Source organism: Bombyx mori, chromosome 19 (genome assembly GCF_030269925.1).
Source record: "Bombyx mori chromosome 19, ASM3026992v2".
Classification (NCBI taxonomy): domain Eukaryota; kingdom Metazoa; phylum Arthropoda; class Insecta; order Lepidoptera; family Bombycidae; genus Bombyx; species Bombyx mori.
The window spans coordinates 4,845,301-4,865,251 of NC_085125.1; the positions used below are offsets into that span (position 1 = coordinate 4,845,301).

The following is a 19,951-nucleotide window of genomic DNA, read 5'->3' on the forward strand; positions in this document are numbered from 1 at the left end:
GTACCGAGCATGAGCCCACCCGGAGCCCGCCTTGTGTGTGTGTGACCCTTTATATCAGCGGTCGGGGAACCGGGGTAAATTACCCCGAAATGGGGTAAAATGAAATTGTGGGGGGTAAATATGAAACTTTTTTGAGTAAAACGTATATATTGAAGTGAAACTTCTTTAGAATCCTTAAATTTTTAATTATTGTTTTCTTTTCAAAATTATCATGGGGGTTATAATGAAAGATTCTAAAAAGAAGCTATTTCGTTTTTTTTTGTTCTCCGCCATGGGGTAATAACAACTTACACAAAAATATTTTGGGGTAATAATTTAAAAAGTTCCCCGATCGCTGCTTTATATGCACGCTTCCACGATCACACGTGTTTTTGATTACGCGAATTTAAAAAAAACGCGAGAATTACAATGCACGTATAAAATTATCCGTTAGAGATAAAACTTGAATGTTTGTAGTTTTAATAAGTTTTGATGTCACGTCTACATGCAAGTCTTACGTGTGCCTGTGTTTGCAGGTGAGCCAGGCGGGCACGGGCGCGGCTCAGACTCTCGGTTACGACGTATTCACGGAACTCGACCCCCTCGGCACCGGCCGGAGTAAACCTTACGTTGACAAAAAGTTTTTCTTTCAGGATCTCAAAAATCCCCCAAAGAAAGTACTCAAAGACCTGGTGCCGGTCGCGCAGAGTCTGATTAGCGATGCTACGCCGGTCGCCAACGAGTGCAAGGCCGACTACGGTCGGGCGACGACGATGACGTCACTGTCGCGCCACTCGGGCGGGTCGGTCGCCATCGCCAAGCCGCAGAACGCAATGTTCGGGGGGGGCTTTTTCGCGTCCGATCCGTTCGCGGAAACCGATCCTTTTGATAACGCGGATCCGTTTTCCGATTCGTTCAAAGATGATCCGTTCACGAGTATGCAGGAGTTCCCCAAGTCTAGCGCGCCGAGAGCCGACGAACCGAAAACCGTGCCGAAAGATTCGGCGCTAGAGAAATTGGAACCGAGCTTGGAAGGTGCGAGGAATGTCTTCAACGGGCCCCTGCAGGTGTCGTTGCCGCCGGAACCGGCTCCTAAATCGCCAAGACTCCAAAGACAGGTTCGTCTAAAATAACAAAAATACATTTCGTTATGCCAAACAAGATTATTTTTTAAGGGATTTTATGACCTGGTAACTGAGACCTTTAAGTCATGTCTTATTTTAATTTATATTCATATTTTGATGAAAAATGATATCATGGAGTGAAATGAAATGAAGATGATTAATTTGAAACATTAATCAACTGGGATGAAATATAATCTCAGTAAAATGGTGGTCATTTACTAAGATTTTGACAGTGGACTTTTTGGAGGATCCCGAGAAGTTACGTCCAGCGGCTTTGTTTCATTTTCCCACATTTGTGCACTTTCACAGATATTAAACAGTTAATAAACCACCATTATTACACATTTAAACCCGAAGAAACACTAAATAGACAAAATAAAACAAATCACACAACTTCACTCCTCGCGTTCCCGCCAAAAAGTCATGCCAAACAAGAATTGTCACGTATTTTTTTTTCTGTAGGGCACAGACACGAGTACAATAAGACAACGTCCACAGCCTAGTTCTAAAATGAGCCAGGAGAATGCTTCTCCTCCTCCTCCCCTCCCTCCCAAGAAGACAGGCGAAGTGCTGGCAGTGCGACCTCCCCCTCGACCGCCGCACGATACTGAACACGAAGACTCTGACGTCGGACCGCCATTACCTAAGCCTGCCAGGAAGAAGGAGCCTATAGTAAGCGCCTTTTTTGCTGCCTTTTTTTTTGTGGATTTTGTAGTAACGCGACTTTTAAGCCAAGTTATTTTTTTGGAAAATAGCCCGATCTCATAAAATCTGTAACTCACTCCAACATAAACGAATGCTCTCACTCTGCGAAACACCGTGCCACATGGCGTCGCATTGCGAGAGTGACTGATACATGACCACGACCTCTCTGTCAAAAGTCTGGAATTCTTGCTTATTAAAGCCTTGACCGCTGTTTTCCACAGTTTGCAAACTATGGAAAACATCTTTTTTTTCCCTATTTATACGTGAAGCAAAAACTTTGTACTCCTTTTTACGAAAATTACGCTGGCGGAGTAGTATGAAATGTTTCACACTCATAGTTTATATAGAGAAGGAGCGCAGATGCTATTCTTTTTTTTTTTTAAATTATGCGTAAAAAATAAATTAAATGAATAATAAAAAAATGTGATAAACATTATCATCCATTTGACACACCCACGCCCATGACCAGTCTGTGTTCAAATTGAGAATAGATTAATATTGTTTTGCCTTCAATATTATTTAACTATAGTGTATGTAGCCTTGGCGATGATAGTCTTTGATAACAGACCCTTAATAATGTTCAAACATATAATTTCAATTAATTATAGTAAAATTTCGACAACCGGGTGAATACTAATATACACACATTTAGACTAAGTTGCTCCAATAAAACGAAAGCAATTGACCACGGAAGTAGGAACTATCGGTTCTGAAATATTCTATAAAGACTTGATACTTAAAAAGTTTGCATTGATTTAACTAAAGGATAAATCAAAGGTACCTAAACAAACAAAAAAACCATCATAATCATGAGCCCACAATCGTCTACCGCTGGACATAGGCCTACCTCAAAATCTCGCCACCATGTAGAGTCCTGCTAATAATAAAAACGCAGTCCTCTGCTTAGAGAATAAAAAAAACTGATCATTTTCTAAAGCAGTGTAAAATTTTAAAACATTAACTTTTGAGATATATTTTAATGTTAATTAGCAATTGAAAATAACTGGAATTATTATAAAATGGGTGTAGGTAAGCCTCAAAATTACATGTATATGAAAAAACGTATTTGTCAAAATATGCGACATGTGCCCTTTTCGAAATTGCATATTCAACTGTAGTCCCGTTGAGGTGTAACCAATGGTTGTTCGACGCAGGCGGATCGCAAGACGAAGCCGCGGCTGTCGTCCGCCGGCACCAACAGCAGCGAGGACGAGTACCTGACGCCGGCGCCCCCCCCGCTCCCCGCCGCGCGCCGCTTCGACATCACGCTCGCGCAGCTCCTCACCTGCTCCATGGACGAACTCGCGCTCAGGTCCCCCACATCCCTTTACTAGTGGTAGGACCTCTTGTGAGTCCGCACGGGTAGGTACCACCACCCTGCCTATTTCTGCCGTGAAGCAGTAATGCGTTTCGGTTTGAAGGGTGGGGCAGCCGTTGTAACTGTACTTGAGACCTTCGAATTCGTATCTCAAGGTAGGTGGCGCATTTACGTTGTAGATGTCTATGGGCTCCAGTAACCATTTAACACCAGGTTGGCTGTGAGCTCGTCCACCCATCTAAGCAATAAAAATAGAAAAATTGCGCACGTCAGAACGCTAAACTGACGGCGCGCTGTGACGCTGAGATGTGTTGTACTATTATGGTAATAAACTGTCAAACAGAGCGCCCTCGCTATAAAGGCTTCGTCAAACGGAACGCGTACTTAGCGCTGCGGTTTAACGTCGCGCTCTTTTCATGTCACATAAATTGACTAGATGAGTCCAACGCTCCTTGACGCAACGCATTCGCTAAATCATAGTGCCTTTCGATAGCACTGAAAATTTTAAAGTATTAAGATGTCGAGTGATTCAGATGTCGAGTGATTCAGATGTATTTTTTTTTTTTTATTGCTTAGATGGATGGACGAGCTCACAGCCCACCTGGTGTTAAGTGGTTACCGGAGCCCATAGACTTACAACGTAAATGCCGCCATCCACCTTGAGATATGAGTTCTAAGATTTCAGTATAGTTACAACGGCTGCCCCACCCTTCAAACCGAAACGCCTTACTGCTTCACGGCAGAAATAGGCAAGGTGGTGGTACCTACCCGTGCGGATTCACAAGAGGTCCTACCAGCAGTAGTTGTTATGTTGTTTAATCTTATATATATATATATATATATATATATTTGTGGTACTCATCATGTCTGCTGTTGGACCACGACAGTGCATTACAGACGCATTTGTGTGTGCAGATTACGAGTGCCGGCCGCGACGCTATCGTCCATGACTCTGCCTCAACTCACTGAATATTTGAGGTCGTACTTGGCGGCTGACAACGACCGTGCGGTATGTACATAGTACTCTTCCAACTGTTACTATGTTGTTTATTATTGAAGTGAAACTTCTTTAGAAGCGTTGAGAGTAAAACTGAACTCGTGACAGATTCGTTGCGGCTATAGAGAAAAGACACAATCTAGGAAGAGTGAGAGTGAGAAAATAGACAAATCATATCATGAACCACTTGACCGTGATGAGAAGGAAAGGACAAAGTAAGCTAGTTCGTTTCACTTATACATAGCATTTCTTAATACAAAAGAAATTTTATTTAGGGATGAAAAATTAAGAAAACCACAATACTACACACCGCAAAAGAAGTTTCACTTCTATATCACGCACACTAAGTTGTAAGCGCACCATTTTTTTTTATAACACGTTGTTTTTTTTTTCATATGGCAGCACATACACGTAGAGCCTTCCACGAAGACCGAGAAGGAGACATCGATATCGATAATACCGCGTAAATTGGACAGCACTATTCCGTCAGCGCCGGAAGCGTCGACAGATTTCAAGCCGCAGTTCGAAGACGACTTCGCTCCCTCGACCGAAACGAACGGAACCTTCGTTGCGAACTTCGATGATTTCGATAAAAAGGCGAACCCTTCGTTCGATCGATACGCGGTTTTCAGAGAGATACAAGAGCAAGAACTGAAGGCGAAATCGATTTTGGATCCGAGCGACGGCGAAATCGATAACAAGACCGACTCGGACTGCAAAGAGTTGACTGCGATCGACGACCTCATCAAATCGAAGCAAGATCGTGAAGAAACGAAGGAACTGTCCAAAAGTCCTTTGAAGAGCTTGGACGAGCTGACCTTGGACTCGTTTAATATGTTCAGGAAGTCGGTCAGCCCGAAACCTTCGCAGATTGAAGCGAAAATCGAGGACATAAAATCGGTGATGAAGAGTCTGCAGATCGACAAGACGAGGGGCAGTGTTTCGCCACGTGACAGTAATGGAACCGTCGAAATCAAACTAGAAGATTCCAGTGACAGGTTAAAATGTTTATCATATTTATCATATAGACGGGTGAAAGGCTGTTTTTAAAATTTGGAAAAAATGTAACAACAAAAAAACTTTTTCATGTACATATTTCAATGGAGTAAACTTTATTGAAATTCAATTGAAAACATCGAACTGTTAATGCTAATACTAAATAAGAAGCACCTATAATTACAAAGATAAATGTCGCGTATTAAGCGCAATGTCCCTTAAACCAAATAACCATTCAACCCTCGATGAGAGTTTGATTTTTGATTTTTTTGCTTAGTTATATGGACAAGCTCACAGCCCACCTGGTGTTAAGTGGTTACTGGAGCCTACAGACATCTACGATATAAATGGCGCCACCCACCTTGAGATACGAGTTCTAAGGTCTCAGTATAGTTACAACGGCTGCCCCACCCTTCAAGCCGAAACGCAATACTGCTTCACGGCAGAAATAGGCGGGGCGGTTGTACCTACCCGCGCGGACTCACAAGAGGTCCTACCACCAATTTAAAATTTGAATTTAAATATAGAGATATGATATAAAAAAAAAACTGTTTTGAATGACCGTAATATTTTTATTTCAGATACGCTGCTTTACGCGAAATAACTATAACCGAGCCCCCCGACGAGTTTGAGTCCCTCCCTCCAGAAATACCAAAGGAACGAAAGAAGTCCGATGAAAAATCGGACGGCTTCGATAACTCCGACTTCTTCGACTGCATCGATAATAGTTCTCTCTCGTTCACGCACGTTGAAGACGCGTTCAGGAAGAGCCCGAGCGTGAAAGAGAGGGAAGAGGAAAAGAGAAATGAGGATAAGAAGGACGTAGCTGTCGAGTTGACTCCGGTGCGGGAACTGAGGCCTCCGGAGAGGGTCTCGACCGGCTCCATTAGCGACGTTGTTAGCGGATCTTCACCCGATACAAAAGGTACAAATGTTTTTTTTTACTACTTAGAAGGGTGGACGAGCTCACAGCCCACCTGGTGTTAAGTGGTTACTGGAGCTCATAGACATCTACAACGTAAATGCGCCACCCGCCTTGAGATATAAATTCGTAAGGTCTCAGTATAGTTACAACGGCTGCCCCACCCTTCAAACCGAAACGCATTGCTGCTTCACGGCAGAAATGGGCGGGGTGGTGGTACCTACCCGTGCGTACTCACAAAACATGTTTGAGACCTGCATCGAGAATTAATTTTGGAAGTTTGCGTGAATCGAATCATTTTTGCTCAAATACAATGTCGATATGATGTTTGTGTGGGTGATCAGAGAAGTGCGTGGGGGGCGCGGGGCGGTGGGCCGTGCTGCGGGGGGCGGGGGGCTCCGGCGCGTCCTCCGACTCGCGGGAGTCCGAACCGCGCGTGCGTCGCTCGCACCGCCCGCGACACAGCCCCGCCGCCACCAGGACTGTCGTTGGTACGTACACGCACACACACCCACACGCATACACACGCACACACGCACGCACACACACACACGAACACACACACACACACACACACACGAACACACACACGCACACACACACACAAATCTACACCTTATATATAACCTAAAGACATAAGATGACAATTTGATGTCAAGTGTATAAAACTTACACACTTATGTTATGTTCGTTGTCAATTGCAAAACACATTATATAGACTTGTTCTCTTCTAAGAATAATGGTTTTTTTACCTAACCTGGTAGCCTTGAGAGGCTATGTCAGCGTAAGTAGATGAGCTCACGCGACTCTGACATGACGACTTTGCTAACACTAGCCAGATCGGAAACGCGACCCACTGAGAAGATCCGGCGAGAAACTCAGTGGGCTATTATGGGCTGGAAATAAGGCTTAACTATGGTCCTTGACCCTACTGATGTACTAGCTTCGGCACATTAGTTAGGACGTGTGCTCGTATGTCAATCATAATTTGGTTTGTAGTACAAACTTCGTCGTCGTCAAGAGACGTGTCGCCCTGGGATGAAGACTTGCCTCCGGTGACCAGACTGCCTAGACCACCTTCACACCATCGAGACCGAGAGTCGAGGTACCTACATTATTAACATTAAAATACCCCCCATTTTTTGTGATTGTAATAATCTGGACAGAAGAGTTCGCTCAGCTTTATTGCATTAGTATTAGTACTGTACTAATAATCATTGTGATGTCCTACCATTAAATGAAAGAAAAACGGGATAGTATATACTAATAATAGTAGTACTGCGATAGTTCTGGTGGTAGGACTTCTTGTGAGTCCGCACGGGTGAGTACTACCACCCCGCCTATTTCTGCCGTGAAGCAGTAATGCGTTTCGGTATGAAGGGTGAACTTATATCTCAAGGTGGGACGGCATTTACGTAGTAGACATCCATGGGCTCCAATAACCACTTAACACCAGGTGGGCTGTGAGCTCGTCCACACATCAATGCAATAAAAATAAATGTTCTGCTAACTGTAACTTGTGTTCAACAGCCAAACAAATTAGTAAGATACCTGAGTCTACCTTTATATCGTAATGTTCACACTGCCTTAATTCATTAGAACTGGAATTAATAGGAAACTTTTATGTAATCTAGACACAACTCATCCGGTTCGAGGGAATGCTTAGACTCCGGTAGCGGACGGGAAAAGGAAAAAATAAGAGATAAGAGAGACATGCGCGAACGAGAACGAGATGGAAGAGATTCCGCAAGAGATCGAAGGGATTCAGGCAGCGGGAGAGACAGGCGTGACATCAGCAAAGATCGAGACCACAGGGAGAGGAGAGACAGGAGGAGCAGAGAAAGAGAAAACGACTCTTGGGACAGAGATAGAAATTATAGTCAAGATTATAGAGACTCTCGTAGCAGAGAGAGGCCGACCAAAGATTACAGGGAGAAGGATAGAGACAGGCATAGGAGACAACGACATTCTTATGACGAAGAAGATGAGTAAGTTCGCTTTATTTCGCAATTCAATTCGATTCATACTATCACGCCGATAAGAGTAACGCTATCTAACGCTTTTATAGTTGATACGACATCCCTAGATTTATGGAGTACATTCTGGACAACTCGAGTAGCGTTAATGTGCATTTCTGCTATCTGACAATAGATGGCGTTGTACTTCTCGGTTTTACTAGTACCTTCGATGTTCGTTCGGCTATTCGGCGATAGATGGCGTTGTACTTCTCAATTATTATTTTTTTATCGGAAAAGTAACGGTATCCTCGACCAAAAATCGTTGCAGTGAAATCTATTGGTAGCAGTATAAGCCCACACGCCCGCACAAACTTTCCGCTTTGAAGGGTGGGATAGCTCTTATACAATATTACGAAGGATTCGACCTCATGCCTCAAGGCGAGTGGTTCATGGTTTTCTGTTCACCGTCTGCTGTAACCGCTTGACACCAAGCGGGCTCGTCCACGTTTTAATGCGCTTAATAGTGCCTGGTATCAGTAGTTATAAATATTTTATGAACAGATATGAGTAGGAGGGTTATTTTGATAATATCCTGAAAAGCACGCCACGCTTTTTTTCTTACATTTGTAATTCAAATTAATTAAAATTTATTTTCAATTTTTTAGTTGGATTTTCTATAAAAGCGTACCTATTTTGTTAGTTTTTTTTAAACTCTTTTTTAATTTTCATTTTTTATTGCAAAAAAAATTTAGCTGCGCAGAGTTAGTACGGTTGTATAAAAAAAGTAACCATCACGCTGAAAGAACATTGTTCTGTGCAGGCATACGTATATTAACAATTGCATATCTGACCCACAGTTACAGTGACGGGTGCGGTTCCGGCAGATCATCGCCCAGAGAACGCTGGCCCGACCAGAGATGGAGGAGAGACGGTAATTCCCCTTAAATTACGTTAATAACTAATTAAACGTCTTAACGTCATTATTTGGTTGGTGGCATTGGTTTTAATAATTAATATTTATCTACTCCTGACATTCGATAACATTTGGAACCTTTAATATTGGTGGTGTATGTATACATTAAAGATTTCATATGGTGATAAAAACAGTAATCCAGTGAACTGTGAAGGCGCTTGAGAACTGCCGCACATTCTTTTTAGTTTGTCTTATTCCTTATTATCGAAGTTCGTGACCGCCTCCAACCACGTCCTCGCGATAATACCGCCATCAAGCCCTGTCACCGGCGAGCCGCACCTTTTAAGAGTGAGGATAGGTAATTTAGGTACCTCAAACACCGGTCATCATGCCCGTCGAACCCGTCGCTTGCGACGAAGGGCTCGGCGAGTAAATTAACCCACAGACACAGCCCACTGAGTTTCTCGCCGGATCTTCTCAGTGGGTCGCGTTTCCGATCAGGTGGTAGATTCTGCGAAGCACTGCTCTTGCTAGGGTTCGTGTTAGCAACACTCCGGGTAACACGGATAAAAAAATACAAGTATTACTCAAAATAGACAAAACAAAACTAAAAAAATTGTATAATAACTGTAGATTAATTGTTAAGAAAAGTCATGAAGTCAAATATGCAAAAGCAATAAGATGATACATGCAATTTTCAATGCAAAAGTTCAAAATGGGCCATTTAACCTGTTATGGTCTGTTTAAGTTAAGAGTGAGGAATCGGATCAATAATGAATGTTTGTTCGCAGAAAGAAACTATGGTTCACTTGGATGGCGCGAGACGAGACGTCGAGCTGAAATGAGGCAAACCGAAGATAATGACAGGAGGTAAAGTCCTTTACGTTGATTTAAACGTTACATTACGTTAGCTAGCGGCATTGCTGTGGGCCATGGGCGACGGTAACCACTCGCCATCAGGTGGACCATATGATCGTCTGCCTACAGGGACAATAAAAATATAATAAAAAAACAAAATTATTTTAGCAATAAGTATAGTCAGAGGTAAAACTTTCGATCGGTCATTGTCAAGGGCACCGTGCTTCTAGGAGCTTTAATAACAAATCTAGTTTTATTTTTTATTTTTATTGCTTAGGTGCGTGGGTGGAGCTCACGGTCCACCTGGCGTTAAGCGGTTACCGGAGCCCATAAACACCTACAACGTAAATGCCGCCACCCACCTCCAGACATAAATTCTAAGTCTCAGTTTTAATAGTCCAACGGCTGCTCTACCCTTCAAAAAGTTAACCAGAAACGATCAAGAACTAGAGTTTTGTCAGCTTTTAAATCAGGTCATTTAAACCCACACAGCTTAGTTACAGCCCTCCCCCCCCCACTTCACGAGTTGGGGGCGCCCGGTGCGCTCGGGTGGTTACTTCGGTGGTTTATTCATCACGGCTCTCATGCGCTTTGGTTTCATGTTTGCCTGTTCGTCACTAATAAATAATCTGTTCCCGGGCGACAGCGGGTACAACTGTACCCAGTAGTAGTAGTAGTCTGTGTAGTATCAGTACAGTAGTGTGTTCGCTGCTCCGTGATTTTACGTACTAATAAATCGACTGATAATTATGGATTAGAAAGTGATCCAAATAACTCTTTATCCCGAGGAAATTTTACATAGTTGACTCTTACTGGATTACAAATTTAAGTGTAATTGTTTAAGATACGGCTCAACACTCGGGTGGCCCGGACGCCGGTCCACGAATGCGAGGCGGGACAGTGACCGCGAACGCGAGCGGGAGACCAGCCGAGAGTCCAGGGACTCGCGCGAGTCACGAGACTCCCGGGAGTCCAGAGAGTCGCGTCGGCGACCCCGCAAGGACGAACCCAGAGCGCGGCCCAGAGACTATCGGTTCTCGAATGATTTCTCGCCCCGGGACAGGGACTCGCCCTTCGATAACGACTTCCAGGAAACGCCGACACCGACGACCAAGAAACGGGCGCCTTACGCCAGCCTGGAAGGGACGAGGTAAAATATTCAAAATATAAAGTTGTCTATGGATTTTTGAAAGAAAAAGTTTAGAATTTATTTTTGTGTAATCTATAGGTTAATAATCTACCTAGATGAGTAGACGAGTCTATAATATAATAATGAATTGCTATTCGTTAGTCTCGCTAAAACTTGAGAACGGCTTGACCGATTTGGCTTATTTTGTCTTGAATTATTTGTGGAAGTCCAGAGAAGGTTTAAAAGATAGATAAATATGAAAATGATCAGAATTAAATAAAAATAACAATTTTGTTTTTCCTTTGATGTGTTGTTTGATGTGTCGGACGGATTTCTTTTGTTTGTTTTAAGTTTATTTTATACAAAAATTTAGGTCTTTTCTTTATCGATTGAGGCACTACGAAGTCTGCCGGGTCAGCTAGTTCTGTATAGATTTCAGTATTCACCGGAACACACTACGTATATACTATTACGTCATACGTGAGGCCGGTTGAATTGTGTATAGTATAAATTATAATGTACCTAACTATACTGAGACCTTAGAACTCATATCTCAGGTGGTGGGCGGCATTCACGTTGTAGATGTCTGGACTCTGGTAAGCCGTGAGCTCGTCCGCACACCTAAGCAGTTAAGCTATTAAAAAAAAAAAACGATAACAGGTCTCACAGCTGTCGCACCGTTGAATTTCAGATTCGTATTCGAATCAGAAGACGTGACGGCGTCCCCCGCGTCGGGCAGCAGCGCGCGGGCCCGCGACGGCGACTCGTCCACGACTCGATTCCGATTCGATTCCGACTCGATCTCACCTCGCTCGATGTTCGAGGACGACTTCACGGCCGTGTCGACGCCGCGGGGCCGGGCCGCCTCTATAGCCGAGGAGGACGAGAACGACGTCCCCCCCCTCCGCGCGAGACCTCCCCCCCACAAAGACATCAGGAAATCGGAATCGATTAACATATTCACTCGAGACTCGGACCCCTTCGAAGGCGATGCGTTCTTCGCGTGCACGGGCTCCGATCGAGTGGCCCGAAGAGAGAACTGGCCCGGAGACTTCCAAGGTTTTGATAACGCGTGAATCCTAAAACTAGAACTAGATAAATTATGATAGATTCATGAAGTGAAATTGGTCGCCTTAGAACTGCTGATTTGATATTGGATGTTATCGGAGTTGTGTTATCTTTTCCGTTATTAAGACGCTTCCTCGTTTTAAATGTGTCTTGCCATATTTATATTTCTTGTTTCGATCTCATTTACGTATACTTTACTATTTTTAATACTACTTACATTTATATTATTAATTTTTATTTTATTTCTCAAAACAAATCATAACTATTAAAATTACCTGATAACATTTTGATATATTTCAATCAAATTATCTTCGTGTTTTATAAATGTATTGATGAATGTTTTAAAATAAGTATATATTAGGTAGCTATAACAGTTTTTATTCAAACATTTTGCTGTTGTGTACCTACTAGACAAAGTGTATATTTAACAAGATATCCCGTGTAAATAGTACCTATATTCCAAACTTTGTCATGTCTCCGGCTTAAAATTATGTGGACAGAAATTGCTTTAGTCAACAATTAAATTAAATGCAATATTTATTATCCCTTTTTGTTTTCAAACTGAGAGCCAATCCAACATTTCTATAACAATAAATTAGGTTTATCCGAAATTGATTAAAAATTACTCAAATCCTTTTAAAAATTACTCAAATCCTATTAAAAATCAAAACATTCTTCACCTGACTGTGTCCACTGAAGTTTTGTATATATAATTTTGCAATATCAAGTTTAATGTTGACTCAAAAGTTTGTGTGAATTAAGACATAACATGTTCTAAATGTAAACATGAATTATAATTTAAAAAAAATTGCAAATTTAAAATGTTTAAATTTTTGGATAAGTTTTCAGGAGCATGCTTCAGAGTTACAATGAAGCTAGTTCTATATAAATGGGAGAATTATTCGAAGCGAAAATTTTCGAAAATTGTTCGATTATTTTTTAAGTCAAATCCTTAGTCTTTAGACTTAGTATTTTAGTATGTTATTCAACCTGTGATATGGATAAGGCGGCGCGCTTTGAACAGCTTTCTTAATTTCATTAGCGATTCAATTTTTTTTATTAAAATTCAATAGCAGCATATTGTACACTACACTTGTACAATGTTAAGTTATATGTTTGGCTTCATTTTGCTTAATGATTTTTTTACCTATTTGAATACTAAGAAATATGTTTTCATCAAAATAAAATTGAAATCGACAGAAACTCCATTAAAAACATATAAACGTACCTAATTGGTTTAATGGGTATGTTAATTTTGAAGTAAATGTAATTTCAAAATAAAATCACCTAATAAAAATGAATTCACGTCCCATATAGTCTGTGCGTCCAGCCAAAAAAAAAGACATTTCAACACGATATTATTCAATCTAATTATCGCAAAATCGTGATTTTCGGGCACAAAACTAATTTAACTCGATTGTATTCGTAGAAATATGTAAATATATTGTGTTTTTTAATGTAAATAATAATGATAAATGTTTTGGATTATGCACGTTATATTTTTTTAGATGAAATGCTTTTCGGAACTGTAGTAATTGTGAAGACTGACTCGGGGCTGTCCGTCTTTATTCGGTAAACAATTAATAAATAAATTCTCTTGCATCATTGAGTTCTATTAAGGTTCAATAGAGAACTTTTAGAAGCCACTTGTAACTAGAATAAGTTTTGAAACGGATTTAAATTTATCGATTAGAAACTATTATATATAATTTGCCATCGGAAAACAAATATATAAGTACCATTGAGTCGGTTTGATGTTGAACCTAAAGGGTGGGTACAAAGTTGTGTTTGAACACACGCTACAAAGGGTGTTCTTTTTAGTTTTATTTATAAAATAAATTGTTATTCATTTATTAACGTGAGCATTTCTCCAGTGGATTAGGTAAATAAAACAGTGTTGCATTTTATTTTAGTGTTTCGAATGTCCTGGAAATATGACTGGGAAAGTCAAGAAAAAACTAGATAGTTTTCATTTCAACTGATATAATCAATGTGAAAAAAGAAGTTAATAAATACGGCTACAGGCTTCGGTATATTAGCTACTTACAAGCGTGTTTGCTGAGAGCTCTACCTCAATGCAGTAAAATAATATGTTGATATAAAGCGCTATGCTACAATGGTTGATGTGGTAGCCATACAACAACATTTGTCATTCTACTATATTAACAGAGTTTATCACATAACACATAATTTTTCTAAAGTTATTGTGATACACTATATATAAACACCTTTCATTTCGACTGTTAATTTTTCTAGGACACTCACAAAAAGCATTTTGTTTTCCCTAGTTTGTATTTATACCAACTACATATTTGCATTCACTATGTATCATTTTTCAGATTTAAAAAAAAAAAAATATTGCATAGATGGGTGGACGAGTTCACAGCCCACAGTTATTCATATTATTGAAATATAAAAATTCTATTATTTTATTTGTCAAAATACTCACTAAATTTAATAAAGCATTTATGGGCGTTATTGATCTGACTCTAAAAATAATTACGTATTAGGATACGAAGTTTATCTTCAATCTTAATAAGTGACTATTAAAGAAAATTAAAATAAATGAAGTTATACTTTTTGTCTGTTATATTTTTAGTTAGTAATAACTCTTAAAATATACAACTTATAAACAGTGTACAGTTAGGAAATTATTCCTGAAGTCCAACTTGTATTATACACCTACTATTTTAACTTAAAACAATTTTCCTTTGTTATGTTTGTAAGTTAAGTAATCGGTCAGTAGTAGTGCCCCGAGAATGATGCCTTGTATCATGAAACGATATAATGTTGTTAAAACTAAAACCAAACAACACCTAGATGAGGCATGTCGACGCATAACAGACAACCAAAAAGGTATTAATTTAGAGTTAACTTTTAAAACTGTCAACGGTTGAAACCATGTAAGGGAACGTACCCATACTACGTGACCTTTTTTTTTTAGTTTTTTCGAACTCTCCCTCCCCTCGGTGATCACTCGTAGTATATGTCAAGACCCCCCTCTCCCCCTTTAGTTTTCACGTAGTAATTCATAATTATGATTTTTAATCATTTCACAGGCAAAAATTGAAAAAAAAAAAATTGGTTCATACTCGTCTTTATGTCATAAGAGTGCATGCACACTTAAATAACTAGTGAATTATGTAGTGTGAGTTTACAAAGCGCAAAAAACTGCGCGCTATATTCGAATATAAGTCGACCCCCGCTCCTGTGACTGACCGTAGTATTTTATAGACTCCGCTCCCCCCCCCCCCCCCCCCCAAATGAGTCACGTAATATGGGTACGTTCCCTAATACGCAGAACATTTGTATTAATGAGGAAACCAACTACTGAATATTCGAATGAAATTAAAGCGTAAACTGCAAATGAAGTTACCCTTAGTAATGAAATAAGTAGAATTTTTAATAATGTATTTTCTGTATAAAATGTAGCTAAAGCGAAAATTATGTGCAATTATTACCACCAGTACGACGTAATACCAAAGGTATTTATGTTCTATATGATTAACTGCTGTGTATTATATTCAACCAATAAATTTATAAACTTAATTGAAAATAATTTATGAATTGTTTTAATTAAACATTTTCCTATATGACCTTTTCTTCTTCTTCTTCTTCTCCATCGCTCCCTCATTGCTGAGGATCGTGACTCCGTTTCAGCTTGTCGACTGCCAGCCTCCATCGGTTCCGGTCAGTTGCCTGGTGTAGTGCAGCGCTAAGTGGTCCGCTGGTTTGCTCGGAGATCTGGTCGGACCAACGTTTGGGGCTCTGGCCTCTAGGACGTTTTCCTTCTAATTTTCCAGTGACTATCAGACTCCATGGAACCTATGTCAAATAATAGAAATATGACCTTTTAACTAGCGCGATTTCAAGCAATTTGTTTTAAAGAAATTAGCTTGTTATTTAAGTGGTTATTTAAGCTTTTTATTTTTAGAACTTCGTAGAACCTGCATTTTTTGCGCGCGCGTAAAAGTTTGCAATGGTGTTGTGTGTGGCAATAAATTATTATGATTAATGTTTTAATTTTTGGAACGCAGTCACGGACGAATTTTTTTAAATTATTATGTATAGCAGTAGCAGACGGGTATGTGCGTCATTTTTAATACTATTCGTCCATAATAGACACCTTGGACACTTTGCTGAGCAAGTCTTCAATAGCCACAAATTTTCATACAATTTGTATAATACAATAATTAAGAAGTTTCTAAAATAAAATCAGTAGATTAATCTTTGAGGAATAAGCTGCTTTTCTAATTTTAATTGGAAATTTCATAATTTACATATCAGCTATCTCAGAGCAATTTCATAAGCAGTGCTAATAAAATGCATTGGTAATAATTACAGTGCTAATACAATGCCTTGGTAATAAAGTGGTTTTCTGTTTTTATTTGTGGACGTCATCAAGAAATCGTACCGTCTTGCCACCAATCAATGTCAAATGTTTGATTGTCAAAAACATTGATATTCCGTCAAAATAGTTGAAATAGCAGCTGTTCACAGGATAATCCCTTTGATTTATAAATGAAATTAAAATAAATTTAACACGTTTTAGATGTTTAAATCGATGTGCATTCAATAATATTTGGGGTCATGTTAGACATTGTCAGTAAAAGTACCGTTTTTCACCATGAAACAAAGGTAAGAAAAGTAGAAAAAATCCAAGAAGATACTGCTTGTTTACGTGTTACAAAGAATGTTTACACCCCGCAGAACTCGCGTCATGCATAGTGGAGACGATTTAATATCGTATGACGTGATGAACAATAAAAAAAACGACGACAACGGCCGCAGTGACATACAATTATACAAAATTAAGCCACAAGAACATTTTATTGAGGCGCAAGTTCAGGAAGGAGATACGCTACAAGCAATTGCCCTGAGGTTTTACTGTTCCGTAAGTATTTAGAATTTGCATACTCTCTTGTATAACTGAGTAATTCAGTATAATAAATACAGTTCTGTAACCTGATTTTTTGTGAAAACCATTTGTGTACAAACCATTTGCCTTATTTGCATCTAATTTTAAAACCAGTTTCCTCATTGACACCATGTCAAAACTCTATCTTTCTTGTGATTTAAACTATACAAATGTGCAAAAAACAATATTTAATTGCATCAAATGCATAACTTTGCTCGCTATAAAAAATGTAAAAGAAAGTTGTTGTTAAAAATAGTGTTATTAAAACCTATTCAATTCACTGAAAATATCATCTTTTTTTATAATTTTACACATTTAACAAGAAATTCAATGAGGAAAATATTCAGTAATCCTCCCCTTATAACACGGTAGATTGGTTCTGCGTTGTAGGGGTGTTCTCCCATAACATGCTTGTATGACCCCATATAACACAATATGTATAAAGATAATAAATACAACACAATTGAAACAACGTGCGAATGTACATGGAATTAATAATGAACTGTACAAAACTTTATAAATTTCACAGTATCGAAATATAACATGTGAAATTCCATATTATTCAATATTCTCCTGATGTCTGTGCTATATGAAGGACTGAAATCACATAATATAAAAATAAATGCACTATAAGAGAATTATGTTATAAAGGGGATTACTATGCGGTAGGCAGCGGCTTGGCTCTGCTCCTGGCATTGCTGAAGTCCATGGGCGACGGTGACCACTTACCATCAGGGGGGCCATACGCTCGTCTGCCTACAAGGGCAATAAAAAAATAAAAAAAACACTATACTGGTCATGAGAATAAAGTTGTTTAAATTCATTTTGAAGACATGCTTTAAAGAGCAAGACCCCAGTGGACTCACATAATCTATATTATACTGGTGTTAAATATTACAGATAGGTACAATTTTTCTGGGGAGTTTCATACTTAACACATGTTCATAAATAACTTCCATAACATAAGAATAATACTGTGTAATAAAAATCAAATTGTAAAATTTTACTATTTATCTAACTACTGGATAAGTAAAACCATCCTGCGATCATGATGTTGTATTCTGGTTTGAGGGTAGGACATCTGTTACACAATTTTACTTCATACTAGAGGATGACCGCTTTGCTCGGTTTTTTTTATACCGCCATCTTGTGTCTTTAAAGCGGTTAGTTGCCCTCAATTAAGAAAAATAGTACATATTATTATTCGCCAATAGATGTCGATTTGAAGAGTTGATTATTGAAAATACGAATAAAACAACATTTTCTGAAAATAAATCGTAGCTAGATCGATTTATCGCTCCCGAAATCCCTGTATACTAAATTTTATGAAAATCGTTAGAGCCGTTTCCGAGATTCAGATTATATATATACAAGATTGCTCATTTAAAGGTATAAGAATATCCCAAGCTGGGTGGTCGAATTCACTTTGTGATGTCTGTAGGCTCCAGTAACTAATCAACATACACATCAGTTGTGAACTTGCTAACCCAACTATGCAGTAATTTTTTTGTTCCTAATTATTAATTTTTATTTATCTTAATTCATTTTTTTATTACTCTTATCATGTAATGTAATTCAATTTTCGATAACAAAAGATATGTGTTGTAATGTGTTAAGTTCATTGCTATGTCAGTCATTATCAAAATTTAAAATTGATGCTTGGCAAAGGTGTTAATAATAATTCAATTCTTTCAAGCAAATGAGGAAAATCTTTTTTGTGTTGTTTCAATATATTTATATAGAATCTTAAGATTTCGTATAATTTAATAAAAAGTAGGTACATTTATCTTAAGTAGACTATAGATATTCACCTGGAACTTTAATGCTTCTTTGGTTAATCTTTAGGTCTTCAGTAATCTATTTTTGTTGTATTTGTTGAGTAAACAAGCATATGTCGTATACATAACGGCTACTTTTTATTAAAATAAGGTAAACAACATGTACTAATTTTGAACTTAGGCGATTGTATGGTTTAACAACAATACATACTTGCATACCTGGTGTTAAGCTGTTAATGGAGTCTATACAATGATTTGTACTCTATGATTGAATTTCCAATACCTATGTTGGCCATTTATTACAGAACAAGTGTAATTAATAGTATTTTCTTCAGCTTAAGTTAGTTGTTAGACATAATGAAAACTACCCTTAAGGTAATTATGGTTAAATCATCTATAGTATAATAATTCGAGAATTTAGAAATATTGAGACATAATTAATTTAATAACATAATAATTACTTTAATAGTGACAAAATATAGTAAATGATAGTAAAAAAAGATCATCCACCTAATTCACAGATTGCAGAATTGAAAAGAATCAACCAAATCCACAAAGACAACGAGATTTTTGCAAGGAGAACAATTAAAGTCCCGGTTACACCTTACTCTGTCTTAACAGAGTTAATACCATCAGAGCAACCAGAGCCGACACCTTCAACCTCGAAACAAACGCCAAAATCGATACAGCAACTCTTACAAAGCAATGGCATACCGCAGTTACATCAAAGCAGTTTACCGCAAAAAGAGGAGAAAGACTATGCCATTGACTGCAATGCTGTTATTATGAACAGCACTTTAGCGTCTTCTGTTGCTCCTTATTCGGACGTAGAACCAGCAGAACAAGTCACAGAGGACACGCAATTGTTGCCAAACAAAGAAAAGATTCCTGTAGAAGCTATAGTTGTGAAAGAATTGACATCACATGGTGCTGATTTTGGACTGAAATGGTTTCATTTAGTATGCTTCATGCTATTACTAGTTGTGGTGATACCAGTAGTGTATATATTGTTTTATTTAGACAAGGAACATGATGAAATGGATGACCTACCACCCTTACATAGTACTTGATGACTGAATGTCTTGTGATCTAGCTGAGAAGCTTTAAGGTGTGATATATCATTTTTACCACAGTACATTGTATAAATTAAAAATTTTAATAAATTTTTTAACCAAGTCCTATATTTTCTTCGTTTTCGTGTGATAATACCACGAACGTTATGGTTTCCTTATTAAATTAGGGGGTTGAGCCTTCGTATTTATTCTAACCTCATATTTATTTGGGTCAT

The 19,951-nt window shown here is 38.7% G+C and overlaps 2 protein-coding genes and 1 long non-coding RNA gene across 15 annotated transcripts in view; 2 read left to right on the forward strand and 1 right to left on the reverse strand.

Annotated features, from left to right (window-relative positions):
- Positions 1–15,526, forward strand: part of LOC101746168 (protein disabled) — a 33,676-nt gene extending 18,150 nt beyond the window's left edge. For 11 of the 12 annotated variants that reach the window (XM_062673936.1, XM_062673935.1, XM_062673938.1 and 8 more), the window contains 13 exons: positions 633–1,097; positions 1,566–1,775; positions 2,963–3,120; positions 4,042–4,135; positions 4,526–5,121; positions 5,701–6,044; positions 6,386–6,532; positions 7,041–7,146; positions 7,676–8,029; positions 8,857–8,930; positions 9,704–9,782; positions 10,615–10,920; positions 11,591–15,526. In XM_062673936.1, coding sequence (XP_062529920.1) covers positions 633–1,097; positions 1,566–1,775; positions 2,963–3,120; positions 4,042–4,135; positions 4,526–5,121; positions 5,701–6,044; positions 6,386–6,532; positions 7,041–7,146; positions 7,676–8,029; positions 8,857–8,930; positions 9,704–9,782; positions 10,615–10,920; positions 11,591–11,975 — 3,318 coding nt within the window. In that variant the 3' untranslated portion in view covers positions 11,976–15,526. Of the gene's footprint in view, positions 1–515; positions 1,098–1,565; positions 1,776–2,962; positions 3,121–4,041; positions 4,136–4,525; positions 5,122–5,700; positions 6,045–6,385; positions 6,533–7,040; positions 7,147–7,675; positions 8,030–8,856; positions 8,931–9,703; positions 9,783–10,614; positions 10,921–11,590 lie in introns of all 12 variants that reach the window. The other variant, XM_038017702.2, reaches the window with a different exon arrangement.
- Positions 15,353–16,462, reverse strand: LOC134200660 (uncharacterized). The gene is made up of 2 exons (XR_009975666.1): positions 16,310–16,462; positions 15,353–15,792 (listed from the first exon to the last, which is right to left on the reverse strand). It is a non-coding gene; the product is annotated as an uncharacterized LOC134200660 (long non-coding RNA).
- Positions 16,312–19,838, forward strand: LOC101737795 (lysM and putative peptidoglycan-binding domain-containing protein 3). 2 transcript variants are annotated; one of them, XM_004933384.4, is made up of 3 exons: positions 16,312–16,605; positions 16,678–16,861; positions 19,185–19,838. In XM_004933384.4, exons 1-3 carry the CDS (start codon positions 16,595–16,597, stop codon positions 19,731–19,733), a joined length of 744 nt encoding a protein of 247 aa, XP_004933441.1. In that variant the 5' UTR covers positions 16,312–16,594; the 3' UTR covers positions 19,734–19,838. The 2 variants fall into 2 exon arrangements, with proteins under 2 accessions (XP_004933441.1, XP_021208482.1); XM_021352807.3 differs by having other exon boundaries at positions 16,417–16,605; positions 16,660–16,861.
- Positions 19,839–19,951: the final 113 nt, after the last annotated feature.